Source organism: Monodelphis domestica, chromosome 1, assembly GCF_027887165.1.
Source record: "Monodelphis domestica isolate mMonDom1 chromosome 1, mMonDom1.pri, whole genome shotgun sequence".
NCBI lineage: Eukaryota > Metazoa > Chordata > Mammalia > Didelphimorphia > Didelphidae > Monodelphis > Monodelphis domestica.
In genome coordinates, this window is record NC_077227.1 from 390,105,111 (window position 1) to 390,130,252 (window position 25,142).

A 25,142-nucleotide genomic window follows, 5' to 3' on the forward strand; every position below is an offset into this window, starting at 1 on the left:
AGTGGATTGCAAGGCAGAGAGAGAGAGACAGAGACAGAGAGAGAGAGACAGAGAGAGACAGAGAGAGAGAGAAGAGCTGGGCAAATCACTTAAGCCCCATTGCCTCGCCCTTACCACTCTTCTGCTTTGGAACCACCACACAGTATCACGGAAGGTAAGGGCTTAAAAAAGTGTGGTGGGGAGAGGCTGTCCTCTTAGTTTTCCCACCAACAGACTTGTTTGTGATGTGACCCTGGGTTAGTATGTCTCTTCTCTTCCCCTCTTTTTGTCTTGGTTTCCTTAGGTGTAAAATGACAGGAGGCAGACCAGATGTTCTTTAAGGTCCATTCTAGCTCTGACATTCTAGGAATTTGGGTTCCTCACCCAATAACCCTAGGCTGGGTCCAGTTGTGGAAAACAAGCTCATCTGTGGAGCCAGAAGCTTCTTAGAGTTAGGGTAAGGAACCAAATCTGAAAATTAAGTTCTCTTTCTGCTCAAAGATCCTCTTAGCAAACTTAGGGGAAAATACTTTTTTCTCCCACTTTTGTGGGGAAATCCACATGGAAGGTGGGTTTGATCAGAAGGCTTTCCTAAATTCACCTAGTGGTGGGTTTGGGGGCACTCAGACATGGAGAGATTCTCTTCGGATGCTGATACATTCCCACCTAGGCTGTCTCCTCAGCCCTGACCTAGTTCTTTTCCTAATAATAACACATTTCTATAGCACTTAAATGTTGACAAAGCACTTTCTCCACAACTCCAGGCTCTTTTCTCTCTCTCTCCTCTCCACTAAAAGATCAGCCTGGCTTCTACAATTAACTTGATGTCATGGTTCCCAATGTATTCCTAATACTTATCTCCAGATCTGTAACTTCCCTTGCCTGTAGGACATTTTTTGCCAAGATGATGGGGGTGGATGGGACATGAGCAGAGTGGGGGATGAGAATGGGATGGGGTTAGTGATGGGGATAAGAATGAACTCTTGTTCTAAAAGATGACTCTTTGAGAAGGGAAGGGGGGCATTTAAGTGATATAAAAACAAAAGATAGTACAACTTTATTTACAAAAGGAGAATTTGGGGCATGAATTGGGACAGATTGAGGATTGGAGTCAGGGATAGGACGACAGACAGAGACTGGGATAAGGATTGGGATATGAAGAAATGAAATGAGTTTGGAGATGAGATAGGTAAATGAAAATGGGATTAGAGATGAAATGGGTTGAGGATGGGTTTGACAGTGGGAATGAGGACATGTAGGGTTTTCAGATTGTCCGGTAGGGATAGAGTTGGAGTTGGAATGGGAATAGGGATGATAATGGGATTATGGATGGGAATTGAAAATGGTTTGGGGGCTTGGGTGAATAGAGTAAATTAGGGTGGCAAGATTAGGCTGGGGGTGTTGCTGAGAATAGGTTTAGGAATGAGAATGGGTTGAGGATGACTTGAAGATTGTATGGGTGGAGGCAAGGATTGGGGTTAAGATTTGGATAGGGTTGAGGTGGAGAATAAGATGAGAATGATTTATGGATGAGGATGGCAGTAAGAATGGAATGAAGACATGGGAGGGATGATGGGGACAAATACAAGAATAATGGACTAGGTAGGGTAGGGGACCCCTTAAGCCAGGAATGGGTCCAGGTACGGAGATAAGAACCAAAAAAGCCTGGAGTTCTGGCAAGAGTTTCTGAGGGGGGTGGGGAGAAGGAAACTGCCTCCGATGAATGGGGGAGAACGGTGATGCGGCAGTGTTTCCCAATTACCTGTACTGTATGCCTGACCATGCAGTGTCACTGGGAAGGGGTCATTGACCGAGACAAGAGGGTTGGGATGTGCTGGGGCTTGGGGTCAGGAGTCTGGACAGGAAGAAGGTCGTTGGGGGGGGGGGGTAGGGGGCGTGACTAGTCCTCTTCCCTTCCACCGGGTCCCGCTTGCGTAGAGCCTGGCGCTAGGACCTAGCGGAGTTGGGGCCGGGCGGAGCATCACGCCCCCCACCCTCCTGCCTCTTCTTCCCCCCTCCCCCTCCCCTCCCTGCCCAGCTCTCTCTCTCTCCCTCCCCTCCCTCCCCTCTCTCCCTCCTTCCCTCCCCTCCCCTTCTCTCCCCTCCCCTCCCTTCCCCTCCCCTCCCCCGGCTGGGCTGTGCTGGGCTGTGCTGGGCTGTGCTGCGCTGCAGTGTCTCTCTCCGAGGCAGCGGCAGAAGCAGCGGCCCGATACCTCGCCGCTTTCTCGGCTACGGCCCCGGCTCCTCTGCAGCCCCCGGTCCCCTGGCTGCACCATGGCCAGTGTCAGCTTCAGCGGCCACCGCCTGGCGCTGCTGGCGGCGTACCAGGAGGTGATCCAGGAGGACTGCCCTGCCGACTGGTGAGCAGCGACCGGGCCTGCCCCCCCCCCTCCTCTGGGCCCCCTGCCCTGGACCCTTTGTCCCTTTGCCCGCCCTGGCTCGGGGAAGGGGGTTGCCTCTTTGTGTTCCTGTCCAGTGAGTGGGGGGGTTGGGGTGGGCTTCGGAGACTGGGCGGGGCGGGGGCTTCGGGGGATCCCCCTGAGGGCCCGGAAAAATGGTGCATTGGGCAGAAACAAGCCCGGTCCAGAGGGGGGAGGGGGCCGCCTTTGTGCGATCTGGCTGGGGAGCGGAATGGGGGGAGCTCCTCCCGAGGGATGCTCCGGGTGGGGTCGGGCCGGGCCCGGTGGGGCGGGGCCAGGAGATTGGAGTTGGGGTGTGTGTGAATAGGGGGGCTCATTGGTCCGAATTGAGCCTTAAGGTGGGGGAGGGCCAGGAGAGCTCGGTTGGGGATTGGAGATTAGATCCAGATGTGCGGCCCCGCGGGCTCTAGAGAGCTACTGGGGACCCCTCTCCCTTGATGGCTCCCTGTGTCCCCGCCCGTCGACTAGCACTGGGCAGGTGTGTGTGCGCGCTCCTGGGCCAGCCAAGGGCACCTTCCAGTCCAGTCGACTAGGTTGGAGTGTGGGGGGGGTACCTCAGGCCTGGGCTCTGAGACACTACTGCCCGGCTGAATGAGGGCCCTGGCCCGGCCCGGCCCTAGCCGGCAGCACAAAGGAAGGAGGGAAAGAGGGAAAGAGGGAGGGAGGGAGGAGGAGGAGAAGGAGGGCGCGGTGGGGAGGAGGAGGGAGCGAGGGGATGTGTCAGAAGGGGAGGGGGAGGGGAAGGGCTGGGGCTGCGATCTGGAGATTAGGTGCTGGGGGAACCCTCTTAGAGAGCCCCGCCCCCCCAAGGGGCACCTCTCCACGCGCACGGTCCTTTTCCTTCGCGGGAATTGGGTCGTGGGAGTCCTGCCCAGCAATATTCGAGGCATGGACCTAGCCCCGGGAATTCTCCCCTAGGAATCTGAGAGCTGGGGGGAAATCTTTGAAGAATATTCACTGATAGCACCCAGTCACCCTCATCCTAGGGGGGGGGGGGATTCCATTTCAATGTCGAGAACATGAGTCGCTCCCCACCATCTCTGCTTTATTCTACCTTATTCTCCCTTGCTCCTATTTATTTCTTCCTCTTTCTCCTCAGACCCTCCTTACTCCTTCCCCAATTTCTGTGGCTCCTAGAAGGCTATGTGTAACTGGACCCATGGAGGAAGAGGAGGGGCAAAGAAGGCTTGGGTCTCTGAATCTGGGGGAATGAACCCAAATAAGCTTGCTCTGAATATGGGTAGTGGGATGGCTCAGTTTCCTATTTTCTCTAAAAAGAGACCAGTTCCTGGTCCTGGAACCTGGGTGATTAGGGTGACATCCAGGGGGAGGGGAAGGGGGAGGGGGGAAATGTGAAGAGACTAGAAAACCAGAATTGTGGGGTGGATTCTAGAAAAACCCAGGTTCAGGAAGTTAGTCTGACAGTAGCCTAGCCATGTTACTATGTGTTTTGTACACAGTAGGCATTTAATAAATGTTTGCTGAATTGAATAGGGGGCAAACCAGCCTCTAGTCAGTGCAGTTCCTGAACTTGGAAAGGGGTGGGCCCTTTGGGATAGAATTCCCCACCAGGCTCTACACAGTGAGCTCAGTCCCTCTCTGGGACTAAGCAGGGCATGCCAGAATATCTAAATCCCAGCCCCATATGTGTGCCCTTTGTCCTGAGCTAGAGAGAGAGACAGAACAGCTGTAACGCCCGGGAACCTGAGTCTTCAGGGGTGGCCTCAATATCTCCGAGTTAGTCTTGAGGCTTTTGGGATCAAATTAGCCCTAAATGTGGGGGATGAACCACAGTGAGTTACTAGTGAGTCTGGGGAGAGACAATGAGCTAGTCTCCAATCTGGAGGGTTAACGCTAAAGCACTAGCTTTGACTCTTCGAGTTGGGAGGAGTGAATTAACTTTGAGCCCTAGAGGGGGACCAGGTGAGCCCTGAGTCCAGGGGGATAATTAAGCTTACCATGAGCCTGGGGTGTGGGGTGTGTGAGAGAGAAGCCAGTTAGTTCTGAGACAGAGGGAGGGGGCCCTGAACCTAGGGTGACCCTCATGAACTAGCCCTGTTTCTGGGTAGGCAGCCTAGCTCTGGATCTACATGGTTAGCGATGAGTATGTGGGGGCAATGAGGTAGCTCCAAATCTGGAAGAGACCCTAATGAGTTAAGTCTGCCTGTGTGTAGGGGAGGGACAGTGAAATAGCTGACTGGTTCTGGGGGAGGTGACTACAAGTAAGGGGGATTTCTGGAGAGAGGTGGGGCAAGAGGCCTTGAGGGGCTGGGCCGGCCCCTCAAAATGGCTCCAGCAGCTGGAGTTCCAGCCCCAGCTGTTGGTCTCAGCACAACCCCAGGGAGAGGCTGCTGCCACCTGCTGTGGTCTGGTTGAAGGTTCTGTCCCTGCCCTGGACCCTTCTACTGAAGAGAGATCCCAAGTCGTAGGATAAATGTTTTCTCTTAGTTTTCTGGGTTGTGGGGGTAGGTGGACACAAACCTGGCAGCCACTGGGTGGGAGTGGCCTTATTTAGTGCCTTGAAGCTCCCTGGAGAGGCTAGTCCTATCCCCAGTCCCACATATATACCTCTCTCTGAGTCTGGCCATGGTGTGACCCCCTCCCCCCCAATATTCTAAATGGCCCTTTCTCCTACCATGGCCCACCCCCACCCAGTATTCTTTGTCTGGAAAGATAAGACGTAGGCTTTACCTTCTGATCATGAGACTGGGGGAGTATTCAAGGTTTGAGATGGGGTCCGACTCTGGGTAGGATGAGGTTGATGGGAAGTTTAGACCTGGGGGATTTGGAGGGAGGGGGGATCATGCACATACTGGTTCCTGCCATACCAGCATTGCACCACTGGCCTGAGGCCAGGGCCGGAGGGAAATTGGAGTTACTAAAATTAGCTGCCCAGGGACCAGTTGGTAGGAGACAGCTTCTCCTTGCCCTGACCTGAGTGCAGGGGCTGGGGCTACTGATGATACTGAGGGCAGAAGCTGGACAAGCTGTGGGGAGTGGGTCACTTGTCTTACCCCAGCTTCTTCTGGGCAGGAAGCCGGAACAACTCTCAGCACAGTTAAGCTGAGAATAACAGAGGCTGTTGGGATGAGCCAGGCCAAGTCAGGATGACAAAGCTGGAGCCTCAACTGGAGTCTACCCAGAATGACTATATTTAGGGTCTTTTAAGCAGGATACACTGGTGGGAGATGGATCACATCTCAGGATTCAGAGCTGGAAGGGAGCTTAGAGATCACTTAGTTGAATCTTTTTGTTGACAGAGATGGAAACTGAGGCTGGGGGAGAAGAAATAACTTGCCCAACCAAAGTTACATAGATAGTAAATGGTAGATTGAGATTTGAAACCAGCCATTGCAATTTTAAATCTCATTCGTTTCCCTCCATACTACCTGTCTATGCCTGAGTATAGGATGAGTAGATGACTGGAAGAAAAACGAGGGACTTCACCAGGGAGGCTTTCTTGGCCATGACTTGGGACTGCAGAATTTGGCCTGTTCACCTTCATTCTCCTTGATCCCCGGGCTCTTCCTACTGAAACATCCTTTGGGGGAAATCGCTTCCTAGCACATAGTAGACTTGTAATAAATGTTTATTGATTGACTGCTGTCCTTCTCCAGGAGTACCACTTTGGCCACTGTCTTCCTTCACAAACTAACACACTACTTCTACTAGCTTCCCCCCCTTGGGCTCTCTTTAGTGGGGCCCATACCCAGAGTCTGGGCACTTAGACCACCACAAAGCATCCTCTGATCTCAGTATTTTGGGGTGTAGGTACTCTAGGCCACATCCACTGGCCCATGATCATTAGAGGGACATGATTCCCAGGGGCTGGGCCTTCCGCCTCCATGGCCAGCCTACAGAACCCGGTCTATGCAGCCAAATCAAGTTAATCATCATCAGCCTGGGCGTCACACCCCATCTGGATTGGGAAGGAGGTGTTTAGGGGAGATTCACTCCTATGGCAAGACTGACCAAGATGTGATGGAGAAAGGCTTGTAATAGGAGTCAGAAGCTCTGGGTTCAAAGTCCAACTCCGGGTGACTTTGAGAAAGTAATTTTTGCTTTCTTAACCTCAGTTTCCTCAGGTAGAAAATCCAGGTTCTTTCTGGAGTCTATGAAACCTGTAATCGTTTCTCTGGCAGTCAGTGAGTTGGGAAGGGAGGGGACCCAGAGGCCTTAGAAGGGGTTTTAAGGATGGACAAGTTTCTAGCAGATCTGTGGATAGTTTATAGGCATGTTTCTGGTGGCCTTTCTCTTTCTCCAGCTTTAGTCTTGTTTGAGGAGAGGGTGAGGTAGAGAGGGAGTGGAACTGAACCCTTAACTCTGTCTTCCCCAGGGGTATACAAAACCAAATCTGAAGGACCCAGAATGTAAAGGTGTGAGGGTCTTGGTGGCACCTAGGTATCTCACCTTCCTCAGAGCTGATTTGAGGGAACGTAGCACTGAACCCCAATCCTGGCTCAGGGGACCTATTCCTGGCAGAAAACTTTTTGTCTTGGGGAGACCAATATGGCCTGGGTTACCCCAAAGAGGCCAGGGCAGTGCAGGAACTGGTTTTGAGGACTTGGCTCTCTCTTAGACCAGCAGGGCTGACCCTAGAGCAGGCCAGAGATTTGGAGATGCCCTGCTTTCTACTCTGTCACTCCCTGGGCAGCCTGGAATGGGAGCTGAGGAACAAAGTAGAATGAAAGGGCACATGAGGTTCCCAGATGACTCAGCTAGGTCAGGGTTCAATGCTGCTGCCTACCACGTTAGGTGTCACTGCTACCCTAAAAGTCCCTCCATGGAGATCACAGGATCACAGACTTCAAGTTCAAAGGAAATTTAGAAGTCTTCTAGCTCAATTCCCTCATCTTACAAATGAGGAAACAGGCTCTGAGAGGTGAAATTATTTGACCAGTCATACAGGTAGTAATCAGCAGAGTCAGGAGTTGAACTCAGATCCTCCATCCTTTAGATTACTCCAAATCTAGTGCTCTAAGGGACCCCAGAAGGTTAAAAAAAATCCTTACCTTCTGTCTTGGAATCAATATTGTATATTGGTTTCAAGGCAGAAGAGCTGTAAGGGCTAGCAAAGGTTTAAGTGACTTGCCTAGGGTCACACAGCTAGGAAGAGTCTGAGGTCATATTTGAACCCAGAACCTCCCATCTCTGGCTCTCAATCCACTGAGCCACCTAGACATCCTCACCCCTACCAAGGATTTTTTTGAAGGACCTTTTTAAAAATATTTCAGGAATCTGGAATTTAAATACTAACTCCATTCTGTCCTCTGGCAGAGCACTGGGAATTCTGTCCCTGCTGCTGTCTCACTGTGTGTCCTTAGACAAGTCAGGTCCTGGGGGGCCTCAATTTTCTCTTGTGTAAAGAGGGTGGAAATGGGCATAGAGGACTTTTGTCAGTTCAGGATTCTGTTTGCAGAATGAGGTTCTAAGAAGTGGGTGGAGAGGATGGATTTCAAAGGGGTCAGGCTGGGCCTGGAAAGGAGCAGCAGCTGTCTGGGGCCCCTTCCTCTGGCCTGGGCCACAGGTGGGCTTTGAAAAGGAGACAACAGCTGCAGCTGATCTGGTGGCTGCCAGGAGCTCCTTGGCCCCACCACAATTCCTTTCCTGAGGGTCTGGGGGTTGGGTAGTCCTGCCCAGGAGGGAAGAAGCCCTTGGGATCCTGATGTAACAGGAAATGGGCTTTGTAAAGGAAGGAAGGGAGGGAAGGGGTTGGATTTGTCAATGACTGGTCCTCAAGCTCCTCATCTAGCTCCAAAGGAACTTTCTCCTTTACTATTTTCACCCCTGGCCTCTCCACAGCCTTGGGGGCACACAGATCCAGGCTGTCTAGGGAATAACAATTCCAATTTCCCCAGGAACAGATTTGGAGCTGGAAGGGACCTTAGAGATGATCTAATTGAATTATTTTACAGATAAGTCCCCTCTCCCCATCTAGGGTAAATGACTTGGCCAAGGTCACACAGGATCTGAGCCAGGATCAGAATCTCAAGGCCTCTTCCTATTGTGGTAGTACAAATGGTACTAAGAACCACACATTAAAGTTTATTAAGAGCTAGTCCAATATCTACCCCAAGAAGTAGCTCAGGCAGGTAGTATTATTTCCGTCTTGCAGATGAGGAAAATGAAATTCAGAGAAATTAGTAGCATTAACTCACATCTCCATAGTGCCTTATAGTGTTTTCCCTGTGAGGTAGGTGATGCAAGGATTATTCTCATTTTACCTGAGAAGTAACCAACCTCTCTCAGTGGGAAAATAGAGGCAAGGTGGAAGGGCTGGTGAATTGGTGTGATAGCATCTTAAGCTTCCTTAGACATCTTCCAAGTATGGAGAAATGATTGTGTTTTGTCTCCTAGCAACTATACTATGTCCTGGGTCTCTCATTTGCTTATGGCTAGCCCCTAGGACTGAGAGAGCATTGAGGCTAGGTGCACTAGGAAGCTTCCAGAGCATCTGGTTCTCTTGGAGGGGTCAAGCTAAGCCCTGAGGCTAGAGGAACTGGCCTGAAGAGGAAAATGTGGTGACTCATTATCAGTCTGAGTAAAAGCCAGGGGTGGGGGTGGGGGTGGGAGTAGATGCTGGACAGCAGGAATCCCAGAGGCCTGCTTTTTCATTGGAGCCCAGGGAGGGGACTTTAGAATCTCTCCTGCCTCAGCTTCTTCATCTCCAAAAAGAAATCACAGAATGTTAATCTTGGAAGTCAATTCCTAGATCTCAGGCAGAAGAAAACTGAGTTGCAGGGGGCTGGGGGGGGGGGGGGAAGGACTTGTCCAAACTCATCCACAGAGTGAATGGCAGACTCAGGACTCACACCCAAATCTCTAGACTGTCCAATACAGGATATGGAAGGGTTGGAGACATGGGAACAAGCCTCATAAGCTTGTATCAGAGAAGGTGGGACTAGAAGCTTGTTGGTTAAAGAGATGCCAAGAATCTTTAAGTTTGGGGTAGGGGGATCAAATTTGCTGAGAAAGTTTATAGGGGAGGAGATAGGGAAAAGAGGGATTCTTCAGCTGGAAGACATAGACCACTGGACTAGGAGATGTTCCCTTTTGCCCCAGAGTAGAGGGTGGGTAGATAGGCAAGAGATTGTGGGATATTGGTCCAAATTCTATGCCCCCCTCCCCCCCAAGGCCCAGTCCAGAGAGGGAAGTGTTTCCTTTTGGGGGGTAGGCAGAATATGTCCAACGGAATGAATTCTCAGTAGGTAGAAGGGTCCACATGAGAGATAATGAATGGGGACAGAGACAAGATGGGGCAGAAGACAGGATGGGAATTGTATTTCCTACTGGGACTAGGGGAAGGATGCAGGTGAGGGGTCAGAATGAGCTTGGGAGAAAGGTTGAGTCTAGGAGGAAACAGGCCCAGAAGAGTCTGGGAGAAAGGCTGATATGGAAAGGGGATCTTGGTACTTACTAGAAGGGGGCTATGAGATGGTAGAGGAAGGCCCCTTCCTATCCCTATGGGGCATGGTAAAAGGACCAGGGCTTGGGGATCCTGGGTAAGGGGCCCACCCTGTTCTTCCAGGCCCTTTGTGTGTGAGCTTCAGCTTAGTCTGGGGTGAGGAGTTGGGCCGGAGCCCGATTGCTGGGGGGTTGCCATGTGGGGGAAAGGGGGGAAGTTGGCAAATGCGTTTCCACCTCTCTACCCACCATCCCCCCTTGGTGGGGGTGGGGCACGTACGCGGGGCGCGGGTACCACAGCACGGGCCAGGTACATTATGAGCCAACCAGCCAATGGGGATCGAGGGGAACCGTATCCAAGAAACGGTATCCAAGGAACCGTCTCCATGGAAGCGCCATCACACACCCCAGCGGCTCTTTGACTAGTGCACCTCTCCTTAAACCCCAACTGTATGACCCAACCTGGCCTGGTCGGTTAAGACCTGGCCCCCGGGTTCGAAACTTCCGGCCCCCATTCCTCAGACTTTGCTGTCTCTCCAGCTCGGCAAGCTGCCCCCTCCAGGAGGGGCCGGAGAAGGGATTCCTTGGGGAGGCCAGGGTCATCGGACCCAGATTGGGAAAGGAGAGGAGTGGGAGCATTGAGAGTCCAGCGCTTCCTGCCTCCCCCGCTCCTTCCCTCTCTCGGAGGAAATGGCCCTGGCTGCGGATTACCATGGCAACGCCCAGTGCACTGGCCCCACCGCGAGCTTCCCCCCCCCCCCAACCCCTTTCTCTGCCTCCCCCCCGCACATCCTGCTGGCTCATTCTCCTGGACTACTCCGGTCCTCCCTGGAGCTCTGCTGAGACCCCGCCCCAAGGAGGTTCCCAACTGTCTTGGGCTAGGCTCCATGCTTGCCAGCTCTTTCCCATTAGCCCCCTCCTCCCAGGAGCTCTGCCTCCTCCTCTCCATTTTCGCCTAGGCCTGGAGAACAGGGGTGGGCGTGGAGGGGAGGGGCACTTAGCCTGCAGAGTCATTGAGCCTTTCCTCCCCCCTCCCCCCCACCTTCCTCAGGGCTCTTTACACGTATGAGGACGATTCAGATGACCTCAAGTTAGCGGCGTCAGGAGGTAAGAATTCTCACCATTCCTCATTCCAGTCTTCTCCACCCCCCCTCCCCCCTTCAGCTTTCTCTTGGCAGTTTTGTTCTTCTTCCCCCTAATTCTGGGTTCTTTTTCTTGGTTTTCCTCCAGGGAGGTAGTAATCATAAACTGGGGCCTGCTAAATCAAGCAGAGGGGTTGAAGAGAGTTGAGAGTGGGGGTGGGGAGGGGGTAGGAACCAAAGTAATTAGATGATAGAATCTAGGAGGACAGCTGGTCAGATGGGACCCAGGAATCCAGGGAGCTTGAAGAGGGTGCATTTTTTATGGGCTGTTTTTCTCAGTACCCAGAACTCCTCTTTCAGAGAAGGGTTTGGATTTGGGGGACCCACTCCTTTGAAAATGGTCATCCTGACCCACCACACCTATTGCCCTCTGCTTGCCTCAGGGGGCGGCCTACAAGAGCTCTCGGGTCATTTTGAGAACCAGAAGGTGATGTACGGCTTTTGCAGTGTCAAGGACTCACAGGCTGCACTCCCCAAATATGTCCTCATCAACTGGGTATGTGATGGGCCAAGAGGATGGGATAAGTGGGAAGACACTACTGGCTTTAGAGTCAAGGGCCTGGTTCTGAATTCTGTGTCTTCATCAAGTCATGTTCCAATCTGGGCCTTTTTCATCATCTGGAAATGGGAGGGTTGGGTGGACTAGGTCATAGAATTTTAGGATTTAGAGCTGGAAAGGACTTTATAGATGATCTAGTTGAATGTGCATTCTCATTCTCCTGGGGCAGGGAAGGGCTGAGATCAGATCAGGAAAATTCTCTAGGGTAGCTGGGAAGATGAAGAACTAATTCTGTTTTTTTTTTTTTATCAATTTATATATAATCCTGAATAACTCAAGCACCCCAAGCTCTGGATTTAACCTGACCACAGTCAGCCTTGAGGACAGTCCCCCGCATCATAATCCTTTAGTTCAAATTACCCTTTCCACACACCCCCAGAGTTTATTCTGTGCAATTTTAGGAAATAGATCAAATATAGCTCATGTCTAATTCTTCACATTTATGTGTAAAAGACACCCCAGTTCTTACACAAGCACTCAAGACAGTGATACACCTTGGATACAAAACAGCCTTTATAGCATGCCTTGGAAAATGTAAAAAATTGAGAGAGAGGACTCATATTTGCTCCATGTCAATCAATGAATGCACCTTTCTTTCTTCTTTGATGAGTCTCATTCCACCCCAGGGTTCTGAGTCTTCTGACTCTTAGTGGTTTACATTCCCCTGTAAACATGAACTTGGCACTCCTAAGCTCCTTTCCCATTGGACCTGCACTGATAAGAAGTCAAAGTTTAGGTCTTTTGCTCTTTCATGTCATGGCATCACTTCCTTGCTTGACATATATAATCTCATTTTCCCTAAGAGACTGGTGGCACCCATCAATTTTCTACTTTCAAAAGAAAGCAAGTCTGGCATCTCTCTGAGAGGCTGGTGCTTCTCAGGAATACTCCTCTATCCAGAAGGCCAAACACTCTATCCATCACCCTAAATACTCAAAGGTTGAGATTGCTGGGAGATAACCCTAAGGCTTGAATTGGCCAGAAACTACTCCTAAAGGGGAGGTTGCCGAACTTGGGGATCCAGGTACCCTCTACTCAGCTCCCCTCTTAGATTTAAAACATACAGCAATTAGCAGCTTTGGGAGATGGGAGAGACCACATGAAATACTTAGCTCATCATAGAAATCATGAGATCAGTAACTTGATAGGAATCCCAAAGTCTACCTATTCCTGGGGCTCAGAGCCACTTTTAGCTCAGTTGCTCTGACCCCCCAAAAAGACGGGAAAAAAGGGAAGAAAGAGCACAGAAAGGACCATGTATGCAGGAAAAGCTCTTTCTCTAGTTCTAGCAGGAAGGGTCGTCACCAATCTGAAGTCTGAGGTAATTTCTTTCCCAGACAATGAGACAAAATCCCAAACAAAGATTTACCAACCCATAAGCTCAGCAAACTGATCTGAGTTGAAAGGCATAACTAGAATGCTTATCAAATTCATTGATGGCACAAAGCCAGGCTGGGTAACTGGGTAGTTAGATGTCCAGAAGGTTCTAAAAACATAGCGAACACACTGGGTAATAAGAATCCAGATCCAAAAAGAGCTCAATTAGCCAGGCTGAACTGAATAGATGAAATTTAATAAAGATAAAGGAAAAGACACAGAATCTCAGACTTGGAAGGACTGTCACGTGCAGTCCAAAGTGCCCATCATTGGTAGCCTAACATCTCAAACTCTGGGCTTGCATGAGCTGGAGGCAATTTGAAGGGAGGGAGGAGGGAAAGGGCTCCTCAGTATCAGTCACTTGGTCAGTTTTATTGTTGTTGAGTAGTGATCCTGTTTGAGGTTTTCTTGGCAAAAGATCCTGAATTGGTTTGCCACTTCTTTGTGAAGATCAATTTGTAGATGAAGAAATGAGGCAAAACAGTGTTTGTGGTTAAGTGACTTACCCAGGGTCACACAGTTAACTTGTGTTAGAGGTCATATTTTAAGATGACTCCTCCTGACACCAAGCCCAGTACTGTATCCACTGAACACCAGTAAGCATTTACTAAAGGCCTTCTATGTGCCAGGCACTGGGCTAAGCTCTGAGAATACAAAAAAAAAAAAGAGCTTACAGCCTAACGGAGGAGACAAGTAAACTAATAGATACAAAAGTGGGGAAGCAGTTAGGTGGCTCAACGGATAGAGGGCCAGGCCTAGAGACAGGAGGTCCTGGGTTCTTGGAACCTGGGCTCTCTAACTTCAAACCCACTATGTACTAAGCTGCTCCTTAGGAGAAAGGGAGTCTTCCCCCACCCCCAAATACTTGAAGCCAGCTGTTTCCAAGTTAAATGCCTCTAGATTATGGCATGATTTGCAATCTCCACACTGTATAGATCACTCTCTTCTGGTTGCTCTCCAGGCAATCAGTTTTTTCCTAACGTGGGATCCCCAAAATGCAATACAGTCCCAATTTGTACAAGTAAAATTGATTAAACCCTCATTTTCTATCTTGGAATGGATATTTAGTATCCATTCCAAGGCAGAAGAGTGGTAAGCACTAGGTAATGGGGGTGAAGTGACACTCCCAGGATCATACAGCTAGGAAGTGTCTGAGATTGGATTTGAACTCAGGGAGAGTTGTTTTCTTAACTCTAGGACAGATGCTCTGAGCACTGTGGCACCACTTAGCTGTCCCTTTCCAGCAATTAGTGACCCAAAGTAGTGTGAATGCTTAGTGTTAGTCTTTAAGAGAAGACTGAGTGACCACTTATTTATTGGGTACCTTGTATGAGGGGATTCTCAAGTCAGGGAGACAGGAAGTGCCTTTTCTCTCATTTGTTTCCTGTTTTTCTTAACATAGCTTCTTTGTACATTCTCCTTTGCTCATTTTCTCCCTAATTTAACTGTAGGCCCCTTGATAAGGGACTATCTTTTGCCTTTTTTGAATGCCCACCATTTAGCATGGGGCCTGGCACACAGTAGGCACTTAATTAATGCTTATTGACTCTTAATTAGATGGCCCTTTTCAGCTTAGAGGTTTGGTGTTTCTGGGATGTCTGGGGAATGGAGAGTGGGGGGTAGAAATGAGGGCTTTGACCCTAGCCTGAGTCTTGAGCTTTGTTGCTTTTTCCAGTTGAGTGGCTGGAAAGGTAGGTGTGAGCCCCGCTAGAAGCCCACTTATTGTGAGGGTTTAGAGGTTTGCTACTGAATCATCCCCTGTTTTTCTCTATTAGGTTGGTGAGGATGTGCCAGATGCCCGCAAGTGTGCCTGTGCCAGCCATGTGGCCAAGGTGGCTGAATTCTTTCAGGTGTGGACTTGGGAGTGAGAGGCAGGGAGGGAGGGCAGTAGAGTACCTGCCTCTGCATCACCCCTGGGCCAAGACCCCTCTGAAGGGAATCTGGGTTCTTTACAGGGTGTGGATGTGATCGTCAATGCCAGCAGTGTGGAGGACATAGATGCTGGTGCTATTGGACAGAGGCTTTCTAATGGCCTGGCTCGCCTCTCCAGCCCAGTGCTACACCGACTTCGACTGCGGGAGGATGAGAATGCTGAACCAGTGGTGAGCTGCCATCTCCAGCCCAGCTTAGGCTCTGCCCACTCTGTCTAGCTCCTTACCTGCCTCTTCCTCCCCTCCTTCCTCAGGGTACCACATACCAGAAGACAGATGCTGCTGTGGAAATGAAACGGCTTAATCGGGAGCAGTTCTGGGAGCAGGCCAAGGTAATGGGTCCTGAGAGTTCCTGAGCAATGGCCAATGACTGACCCAGCTCCTTCCTGGTCCCCTCTTCCCCATTCCTAATGTCTTTCCTGCCAGGACCACGAGCCCCCATTCCTTTCTCACATAGGCCTCTTTCTTTACTAGAATCTGGGGTTTCCTGTCTCCTATTGTCCAGGAGCCCCTACTCTCCCAGGAGACTGTGCTGGAACAATTGGGGGTGGGTGTGTACAGCAGCTCTCCCATATTTGAGGGAGGGTGATTTTAGGGGGAGAACCCTCTCTGGGGGTGACAGTTAAAGGATGTGTGCTCTGGTTGGGGCCACAGAGAGAAGAGGAGTTGAGGAAGGAGGAGGAGAGGAAGAAGGCCCTGGACGAAAGGCTGAAGTTTGAGCAGGAGCGGATGGAACAGGAACGCCTGGAGCAGGAGGAGAGGGAAAAGCGATACCGGGAGAGGGAACAGCAGATTGAGGAGCACAGGTGCCGTTCCTCTCCTTTTCATTCTTCAGTTGTCCACCCTCAACCCCCTATTTCCTCTATCTCTTTGCATCCCTTCTTCTCTCCCTGAACTTCCCACTGTGGGTCCTAAGGCTGTGTCCATCTCTGTGCCCATGCCCTGATCTTCCAACAAACCTAGGGTGTCTCTGGGGAAAGGCCCAGGCCTGGGTTGGATAAAAAACAATCCTTTTCCTAGTCATACATAAGGTCTCCATGTTCCATTCCTGCCCCTGTCCCCGCTCCTATCCCTCCCTCAGTCATTTGCCATGCTGTGCTTTTAGGAGAAAACAGCAGACTTTGGAAGCTGAGGAAGCCAAACAGAGATTGAAGGAACAGTCGATCTTTGTAAGTTCTGGAGGTGGAGTGGGCTCCCCAGGAAGCAGAGTGGGCTCTGGGTGTTGTCAGGGCCCAGCAGGAAGCAGAGCAGCAACAGAGCCAGTCCTCCCTGGCAGGGTCAAGTCAGCATTATGATTGGGCTCGGTTCTTTGCCTGGCCCTGTAGGAGCAGGAAAGTATGATAGCAGCTTTCCTTTCTCCATTAACTTTAAATTGTACAAAGGCATTTCTTCCTGCATCCCAGAGAGCTGGGGGTATGCATTTTGTTGTGGATGAGGAAACTGAGGCACACAGAGTGGGAGTGACTTGGGAATGAACTACTAAGGCAGAGCCAGGACTTAAGCTTAGGTTCTCTGCTTCCAAGGCCACTAGTTTTTTCTCTAGACAGCTCAGCTTTTCATTTGTAGAAATAAGACTCACATGGGAAAAAATTGATTTGCATGGTGGGTAGAGAAAGGGGGGAGAGAAGGAAAGAGAAGGGAGAAAGGGAGAGAGACAGAAAAGGAGAAGGTTGAAGAGAAAGAGAGAATGAAAATGAAAATGAATGATTATCTGGCTCTTGAATGGAGGGTATCGATCTGGTGCTTGGAGAAAATTGTTCACCTTCCCCTACCTGCCCTCTATCTGCACACACTGGAGTCCTAGAGCTTGTGGTATTAGACCAAGTGTGAAATGATAAGGTTGCTGACAACTTGGAGAGGATGGGATGCTTTGGAAGAAGAGGGACAACATGTGGCTGGCACAGAAAGGGAGGAGGCACAAGAGATAACTTGGAAACATTGAGCCTTTGGGGGCTGGAAGGACAGTAGGGCCTCTGATGTAAAGGGAGAAGTTGTGGAAGAGCTGATTTGAGGGCACAAGAAAAGGCTGAACCAACCCTGTTGAGAGCTGTTTGGGGGTGGGATTCAGGGAAGATTAAAGGCCCCAGAACCTTATATTTTGGTTACCAGGGTGACCAGCGTGAGGAGGAGGAAGAGGCGCAGATGAAGAAGTCAGAATCAGAAGTGGAGGTGAGGGATCCTTGCTCTGAGCTGTGACTTGAGGTCCTGAGGTCTGAGGTGGGGTGGGAGGCTCAAGGGAGGTCTCCCAAGGTTAACTGGAGTTCTAAATCTATGGCATTCCTTGTCCCTGGAAAGTGGAGTCCACTGGTTGGGAGTGGGGCCAAAGACACTGGATCCCTTGGTCTTGGGGATGGGGTGCGGGTTCTGACTGGGTTTCCCTTGGGTCTCCAGGAGGCAGCTGCCATCATTGCACAGCGACCTGACAACCCCCGGGAATTCTTCAAGCAGCAAGAGCGAGTGGCTTCAGCTAGCAGCTGTGAAATGCCCACCCCCTTCAACCACAGGCCAGGTATCCTCACACTCTTGGCCTTCTGGCCTTCTGGCCAAGGGCCCTGCTTAGGTCCTCGGGCTATTGGGAGAAGCTTCTTTCACCTTGGCCCCTGGAGAGCTAACTGGGTAGGGGGAGTCCTGTGGGGATGTTCTTTAGTCTGGGCATCCTGGCCCTGGAGGCCTGCCTCCATGGGGAGAAGGCACCAGTCACTGGGGGAAGGAGGGCCACACATACAGCCCACTGGGAGCCCCTAACCTGGAACAAAACAGGAGTCAGGCAGGTGCTCTCCCTTTTAGGGCACTCAAAGGGAACAGACTCCTGGTAAGAGACTAGGAAAATTCTTCCTCAGACAATAGCCAAGAATGGGTGTTCAGGGCTGCTCCAACCCCAGCCAGGCCCATCCCTAAGCTGAGAGAACATACAAAGTGGGATGCTTGTGGGAGGAGGGAGGTAGACAGAACACTTGTTTCAGGTCTTGCTTAGGGCTCAGACCCTCAGAACTTGGCCCAGCTGTTAGCATTGCCCAGAGACTCATCATGGAGGTGCTCTGGGATCAGCCCAGATCAGCTCTGCCTCCTTTGGTCAGTGCCAAGGCTCTGACCTCTTCAGGGCAGCTGGGACTAGGAGAGTGGGAAGGGGGAAGGGGGAAGGCCTTGGCCCTCCCCACTGCCTAATGCCCTAGCTGGTGGCATTACATTATACCTTTTAGTGGTCTGATTGTCTGAAGTGGGCAGCCTTGGGCTTTGTGCCTACCTTGACTCCCGGCTGCCCCCTGGCACCACCCTCAATGTTGCCTGCCTGGCAGGGCTTGGGAATGAGCTGGCCGTGGTGTGCTGTGGCTGTCTCTCCAGAGGTGCTGCCCTGTGGGACTGCTGGCTTTCTGCTTCCCTTGCAAGGTGGGCTTAGGCTTGCTGGGGGTCTGGCTAGACTAGCCCAGAGACCTGCACCTTGAGCTTCGAGGCTGTGCCACATTGTCAGGGCCATTCCCTAATCCTTGAAGCAGTGGGACCACTGCCAGGGCATGTGCCCTGGCACTAAGGGAGCTCTGCTTCCCACCCATGCTGCAGTTCACCCTGCTTTCCCCACCCTTCTGATGCCAGGGGCCAGGGGGTGGATAAAGGTCAGGCCCATTCAGGCAGCTTCCATATTGCCTACTGTATGCCTAGCATTGGGCATAAAGGCATGTGTTTGGGGGTGGGGAAGTGGGAGAATAAATGTCCTTATTAAACAGCAAACCTCTTTTCTTCTGTCTGGAGTTCTCACCTCCAGAAGCTCTACTCAGGGGTCTGACTTCATGGGCATCAGTTGGGCTGGGGTTCCCTGATCATGCTTGATTGACTCTTTGCTGGCTGAGGAATCCTATGACTTTGGGGGTAGGAGGTTGTACAGGTCTGCAAGTCCCCAGCCTGATACTTCTTCCACCCGCTTAACGTATGCTGCATGCCAGTCACCCTGCTCACTCCAACCTTGTGACTCTGAGCGTCACCCAACTGCTCTGTGCCTCAGTTTCCTCATCTGTAAAATGAGGGAGTTGGACTCAGTAGCCTCTAAGGTCCCATCCAGCTCTGGATCCAAGATCCTATGACTCGTGATGTCAGGGACAGGGGGTTGGAATTGCTCTGTAGCTCTGGGCATCCTACCTAAGCTTGCCTGGTAGTGTCAGTATGCCCTGGGCTCTCTGCCCAAGGCAAGGGTGTGTTGGGCCCAAGTCTCCCCCACCCTCCAGGGCCAAACATGGAATCCATAGGATGGTTCCTGGAAGGCTTGGGGGAAGGGGCCTCTTCAGGGGAGGACTGACTCTTCTCTTTTGCTCTCTCTCTGTCTCGTCTTGTCTTTGTCTTTTAGCAGGTCGTCCATACTGTCCTTTCATAAAGGGACCGGACAGTGGGCCGTCTTCCTCTTCCTCCTCTTCCTCTTCCCCTCCTCGGACTCCCTTCCCCTATATCACCTGTCACCGCACCCCAAATCTTTCTTCCTCCTTCCCATGTAGGTAGCAGCTCCCACACCATGGTGGGGGGGTGAGGAGGGCCCCTCATCCCAGTGCCCCCTCTCCTACCTAGCCCCCCGCCCTGCGCTCGATCCCCCCTAGGGGCCACATCAGTGACTGACGGCTTATCCCCAGAGATGACACCACTGCCTGTCCCTCCCTCGGGGCAGGGATAGGCTCCACTGGCCCCACAGGGCTCACACAGCAATGGGCACTGCTTGTTAGGTGCTCAAAATAAAGGTTTGGCAGCACCAGGGATCTGCTGGCCACCTTGGTACTGGAGAAGAGGTGACAGACTTCCCTGCCCCAGCCCAGCTTCTTCCCATCTCCAGGGAGGAGTCAGGAAGCCCCAGCTGGGGCAGGAGGCGAGAAGGCCCCCCCACCTGCTGCCCAGTGAGAGATGAGATGGAGTCGACCACCCAGGAGAATCGCTCAGCCCAACCCTAGCCCCAGCCCCTGGCTCCATGGGGACCCCTCCTTGACAAGCTTCTGTTGTTTTTCTTCATAGGCAGCCAGATGGACAGCCACAGGAGGGCTGCAACGGCAGCTGCCCGGAGCCCCTCCGATTCCAGCTCCGCCTCCACACCTGTGGCGGACCAGATTGATCGGGCCCTGGATGAGGTGACATCCTCACAGCCACAGCCCCTCTCCCGAGGTGAAGGGGCTCAGGGTGGTTTTCGGTTGAGTAGGGGGTGTTTGGTGGCATCATGCCTCCTCTTCCTTGCCAGACATACACACAAACAGACACGCTCCAGACCTCCAAGGTGTCTATCCAAGACTGACTGTGCCCAAGTCCTGAATGCTTGGTCCAGGAGCTTAGAGGGAGAAGGTGACTGATGCCTGCGATGGTTAAGCCCGAAGCAGCAAAGCTGGTTTGCCCTGTAGCTTGGGGCTGAGCATCGCCTAACAAATTCTAGGGAATCCTTTCTCTTCTCAGCACAAACCAACAAAGCTCCCTAGCTCTGAGTTTTACAGTGGATACCTGGATAGATTTCAGGGAGGCAGTCTATGCACTCAGATGAGAAAAACAAATTACATCTTTATTTTTACTCTAATTGGTTTCTTCTGCAATCCTATACATTTTATTTTATGCATTTGAAAACATCATTCTGAGAAGTGGTCCATGGGCTTCACTGACATTAAAAAAAAAAGGATAAACAGCCCTGCCATAGAGGAACCTTAGGATGTCAGCTCTGGAATAATTGGAAGGGACCTAAGCAGTCATATGTAGTGTGCAGTTCCCTCATTTTGCACAGGGAGAGGGTCAGACATCCAGTCTGTACTAGGTCAGATGTAATATTAGATAGAGACAGACCTAGGACCAAGGGATCTCAAAGCCTAGACCATTGTCCTTCCCACTATAATCCACTTGAAGCCTCTTATCTTTGAGGAATTCTCTCCCTCTAGAAATGATTTTGGTGTTGTTCTCTAGTCTGTGAAAAATTGTTTTTCTTCCATTACCAGGGTGTAGAAGGTGGGCACCATGATCCCCTTCCTACCAGAGGTCCTTGAGTATCATAGATCTAGAATTAAAGATATCTCAGAAGTCACCTAGTCTATCCCTCTTCTTTATTCATGAGAAAATTGAGAGGCAAGGACAGGGAGAGTAAGTAAATTGTCCAAGTACACACAAGAACTATCAGAGGCAGGATTTGAATTCTAGTTCTCTGACTCTCAAGCTAGGCTGTGTGAAAGCCTTAGTCTCTGCTGGTTCCTCAGGAAAACCAGTGTACCTAAGGCAAGATCATGTCCCCTCCCCAGCCAATCTCCTGTTTAGGATTATCTGATCTCTTGGGAAGGATCCCTTCAAGTCAAGACAAGCCAGTAAGTTTGAATATAGATGCTTCCTCTGTGCCAGGCACTAGGCTAAACTCTGGGGATATAAAAAGAAAGGTAAAAACCAAGCAGCCCGGAGACTTGCTTGAGAGATCACATAGGACAGTGATGTAGAAACTTTGAGACAGTGCCAAGCACCCACCCCACTCCCCAGACCAAGTTCCATATCCACTCCCCTTCCCACCAAGTGCCAGGTACACCCCACTCCACCCTTACCCTTGCACAGGGGAGGGAGAAAGTGCTCCCATTGGGCTGCTGGTTGGATGATATGAAAAAAAAATGTCATCAAGCTTGGTGGAGAGGGGGAGAGGAGCAGCTCTGCCCTAATCCCTCTGCCTTTCTAATAACAAACTGGGGAGGGGGTGAGGATGGCTGAGTGCCTACAGAGAGCACTGTGTGCCATCTTTGGCACCTGTGCCATAGGTTCGCAATCACTGACATAGGATGTCAGCAGCAGAATCAGGATCCAAACCAAGACCTTTTAACTCTGAGTCCAATGGCCTTCTAATATTGCTTCATCTCCTTTAGCCCTGAGGATTTGTTTAACCTTAGTTATTGTTAATCATGACATTTGACTCTCAGGGACTCCTGTGATGAGCTTGTGGTGTGGTGAGCACTATTGAGTCCAAGGCCCACTCCACTGAATAATCCTTACCCATGTCCTTTCTTAACCCTTTATCCTTGTAGAGCCCATCATGGAGGCCTTGTTGGAGAATGAGCCTCCAGGAGAGACAACTGGGCCCCTAGAGGACTTGGTGTTTCTGGAGACCAAAGAGGAGGTGGTGGCTGCAGTTACAGCAGCCCCAGCAGCTTCTGCTGAGAGCTTGGAGGAGCTAGAGTTGGCTGAGCCTACTGGCCCCCCTGAACCGCCAGCTCAAGGGAGCCTCATCAACTTGTGGCAGAGTGATGGGGTTGCCCCTCCTGAACCCGAATCCACAGAGTGGGAGCTTCAGGCCAATATGAGGGCTCCAACTCCACCCCAGGAGGGATCTGGGGCTATACTAGAAGAGTCTGATTTGGTATCCCCTCCAGAGCCTTCCCTACTGGGGGAGGGGGCTCCAGAGCCCTCCATATTGCCTGCTGACAACAGTGCCAACCTCCTGAACTTCGATGAGTTGCCTGAGCCTCCAGCCACCTTCTGTGACCCTGAGGATGGTGACCGTGAAGCCTCTGATATGGGGGGGATGGAGGGGTCCCACCCTGGCTCTGAACAAGATGGCCTGGTGGCCCAGACCCTGCCCATGGACTTGGAGGAGCTGGAGCCAGAGCAGGAAGCCCACTTGCTAACCAATGGAGAAACTACCCAGAAGGAGGGGACACAGGTGGGGCATCTGAGAGAGGCCTTCTGGAACATGATCTTGGGGAGGAAGGAAGGAGGGGAGCATACAATCAAGGTTTTAGTGTTGGGATAGGTTCTAGGTTCTGTCAATTCCTCCTCTTAATGTCCTTTCCCTACTTAACCTATCATAATCCCTCCCATATTGGTCATGATGTGCCCCTCCTAGGGCCCTACTGGTCCCTTCATTGTCTCTTCCCTGTTCCAGAACTCTTGTCTGGTCTTTGAGCTTTTCCTCCCCCCCCTCCCTCCATATATCAGTGCCTCTGATCCCCCTCCCCCCATCTATATCAGCACATCTTCATCCCATTCCCTTCATCTCTTCCCTTTCCTGAAGGCTGTAGCTCAGTCAGGGTTAATTAGGAGACCAAACCCTGTAACCAAGAGGGGCAGTGGGGGGCTAGGGAGTGGGCAGGACTCCCATAGAGTTGCTCTGTCTTTGTCCTGCCCAGGACCCAAGCAAGGCAACTGCATTTCCCTGGCATCCTATGATGGCATCAGAGATTTCCTGGGTTCAGAGCCTAAGGTGTCCTTCCCTTCACACCTCCCCTGTCCCAGTTTACCCACATAGCTTGGGAAAAGGTGAAACTGGTGACCCCTTGAGTCTGATGACCTTGCATTTTCTCCCTGCAGGCCAGTGAGGGATATTTCAGCCAATCACAGGAGGAGGAGTTTGCCCAGTCAGAAGATCTATCTGCTAAAGCCCCACCTCCTGTATTTTACAACAAACCCCCAGGTAAGGGCTTGGGTGGGATGCAGGGATTCCTAATTATGAATCTGGTAACATGGGCTCTGTGATGTGAGGCCTTCGAACAGGAGCAAGGTGGTTACCTGTATAGACATCATAGGATTTATTGTTGTGGGTCCCCTTCCCCAATTTTGAAATATGAAGAAACTGAGGCTCAGATTCTGGGCGTGACCCAGTTTAAAAAGAAGGATGTCATAGGTCAGGATCAGTTTGTGGGTGATCTCTGCAAGGTCTGAGCTGGATCTTCAGCAGAGAAGATTCTTTGGATGGGTGCCTGTGTTTATGGGGTTGGGGGTGGGGAAGAGGGGAGTGCCATTGTTTAGAATATCACACAAAATGAACATTAGCAAGACAGCTGGATTTGAACCCAGAGGACAGGAATTCAAATCTCTACTCTGCCATGTACTGCCTGGGTGGTCTTGCTCAAGTGCAGTATGTTCTTTTTATAGATCTCGATTTCTTCCTCTGTAAAGTGAGGGATTTGGACTCAATCTCTGATCTTATGAAGTTCATAGCCAGGGTGGAGAGATGAGGGCCCGGCTCTTTTGCTTGATTCCTGACTGTTTTTATATTCTTCCCCCAGAGATTGACATTACCTGTTGGGATGCGGACCCTGTGCCTGAGGAAGAAGAGGCCTTTGGAGGCAGTGTCTAGCCCTTAGGCTGGGTCTCTCCAGGCAGACACCATGTGAAGGCCGCCCGCTCTCTGAGCTCTGTGCCAGCTGGCCCGTCGCGCCTGCGCCCGCAGCATTTCCACCTGGTTGGTGGTGACTCTGGACTCCCGGCCCCTGTCCCGGAACGGGGCCACCTCCCCATCCCTCTGTCCTGCCCGTGGGGGGGGCCAGACTTTTATAGCTTTTTTCCCTTTTTTAAAAAGTTGATAGGAAAAGTGTACAGTTGACTGGTTTTCCTCTCTGTTGGTAGTGAGATGCTGTTCCGAACCCCCCCCTCGATACCCCTTGGGGTTGAGGAGGTAGATCTCTGTACCCTCCTTCAGCTCTCTTGGCCTGTATCAGAGGCCCAGACCCCAGGCCTGGGCCAGCCCTCTCTGTGGTCGCTTTCAGGCTCCAGGGAGAATGGTTCTCCTTATACACATCCTTTTCCTAGTTTTTGTTTTGTTTTGTTTTGTTTCTTGAAAATATCACTCACTGCATTCTCTGTCCAGGGCTTGGATAATTTGCACGAATTTAAAAACATGGCAATAAATGGCTCTGTGGGCTCTGGTTCCATGGGACCCCCTCCCCCCAGGAGTAACCCAGTGGGGGTAGGCCAAGGTGGAGCCCTCTCAGGCCAACAAAGGGTGGGGTGACAGTACGGAGTTCCCCTATCCCTGTAATGGCTCCTGAGTGAATGGGAGTGGGTCTCTACCATCTGCCATCTTCCCCTGGCCCTGACCCTTCAGCCTTCTCTAATGTTGCCCTCCTGCTGGGCAGGTCCCGGGCCGGAGGCCTCTATATGGCCCCACTTGGGCCATGGGAGGGGCCTAGGTAGTAGGGCTGTTGGGGTATCCCCCCAGGAACCAGCCCCTTCCCCTAAACTGCCCTCCTCTTGTCGCTTGGTATCCTTTTTCACGTTTAGTAACTGTTTTTGGAAAGCACAAACTTCTGTAATGGCGTGTGCTCATGTCTGTTAATAAAGAAATCCAGATCCAGGCCCTGGCTCTGGACTTCCTAGGGGCTGGGAGGGCAGTCACAATATGTCTTCCCTATCCTCCCTTTCCCTGGACTCCATCCCCCAGTAGGTATGACTAGTCGAGGAGGCAGGGGGTGGGGCAACTTTTGCTGGGTAGGGACAAAGCCATGGGCAAAGGGAGAGCCTTGGAGAGAAGGTAATTTATACCACTGGGAGCAACCAAAGCCCTTACTTTAGCCCTTGTAACATAAGATCATTGTATTTAGAAGTAGGAAGAACATAAGGGATTATAGGATCACAG

At 51.3% G+C, this 25,142-nt stretch overlaps 1 protein-coding gene across 2 annotated transcripts; it reads left to right on the forward strand.

Annotated features, from left to right (window-relative positions):
* The first annotated feature begins 1,666 nt into the window (after window positions 1-1,666).
* DBN1 (drebrin 1) lies at window positions 1,667-24,861 on the forward strand. 2 transcript variants are annotated; one of them, XM_056811691.1, is made up of 15 exons: window positions 1,667-2,339; window positions 10,855-10,910; window positions 11,329-11,441; window positions 14,657-14,731; window positions 14,837-14,983; window positions 15,067-15,144; window positions 15,467-15,618; window positions 15,918-15,981; window positions 16,922-16,981; window positions 17,204-17,321; window positions 19,149-19,289; window positions 19,799-19,945; window positions 21,814-22,448; window positions 23,096-23,198; window positions 23,794-24,861. In XM_056811691.1, the coding sequence occupies exons 1-15, from the start codon at window positions 2,254-2,256 to the stop codon at window positions 23,862-23,864; spliced, it is 2,046 nt and encodes a 681-aa protein (XP_056667669.1). In that variant the 5' UTR covers window positions 1,667-2,253; the 3' UTR covers window positions 23,865-24,861. The 2 variants fall into 2 exon arrangements, with proteins under 2 accessions (XP_056667669.1, XP_056667670.1); XM_056811692.1 differs by lacking the exon at window positions 19,149-19,289 and having other exon boundaries at window positions 1,908-2,339.
* The last annotated feature ends 281 nt before the right edge of the window (window positions 24,862-25,142 follow it).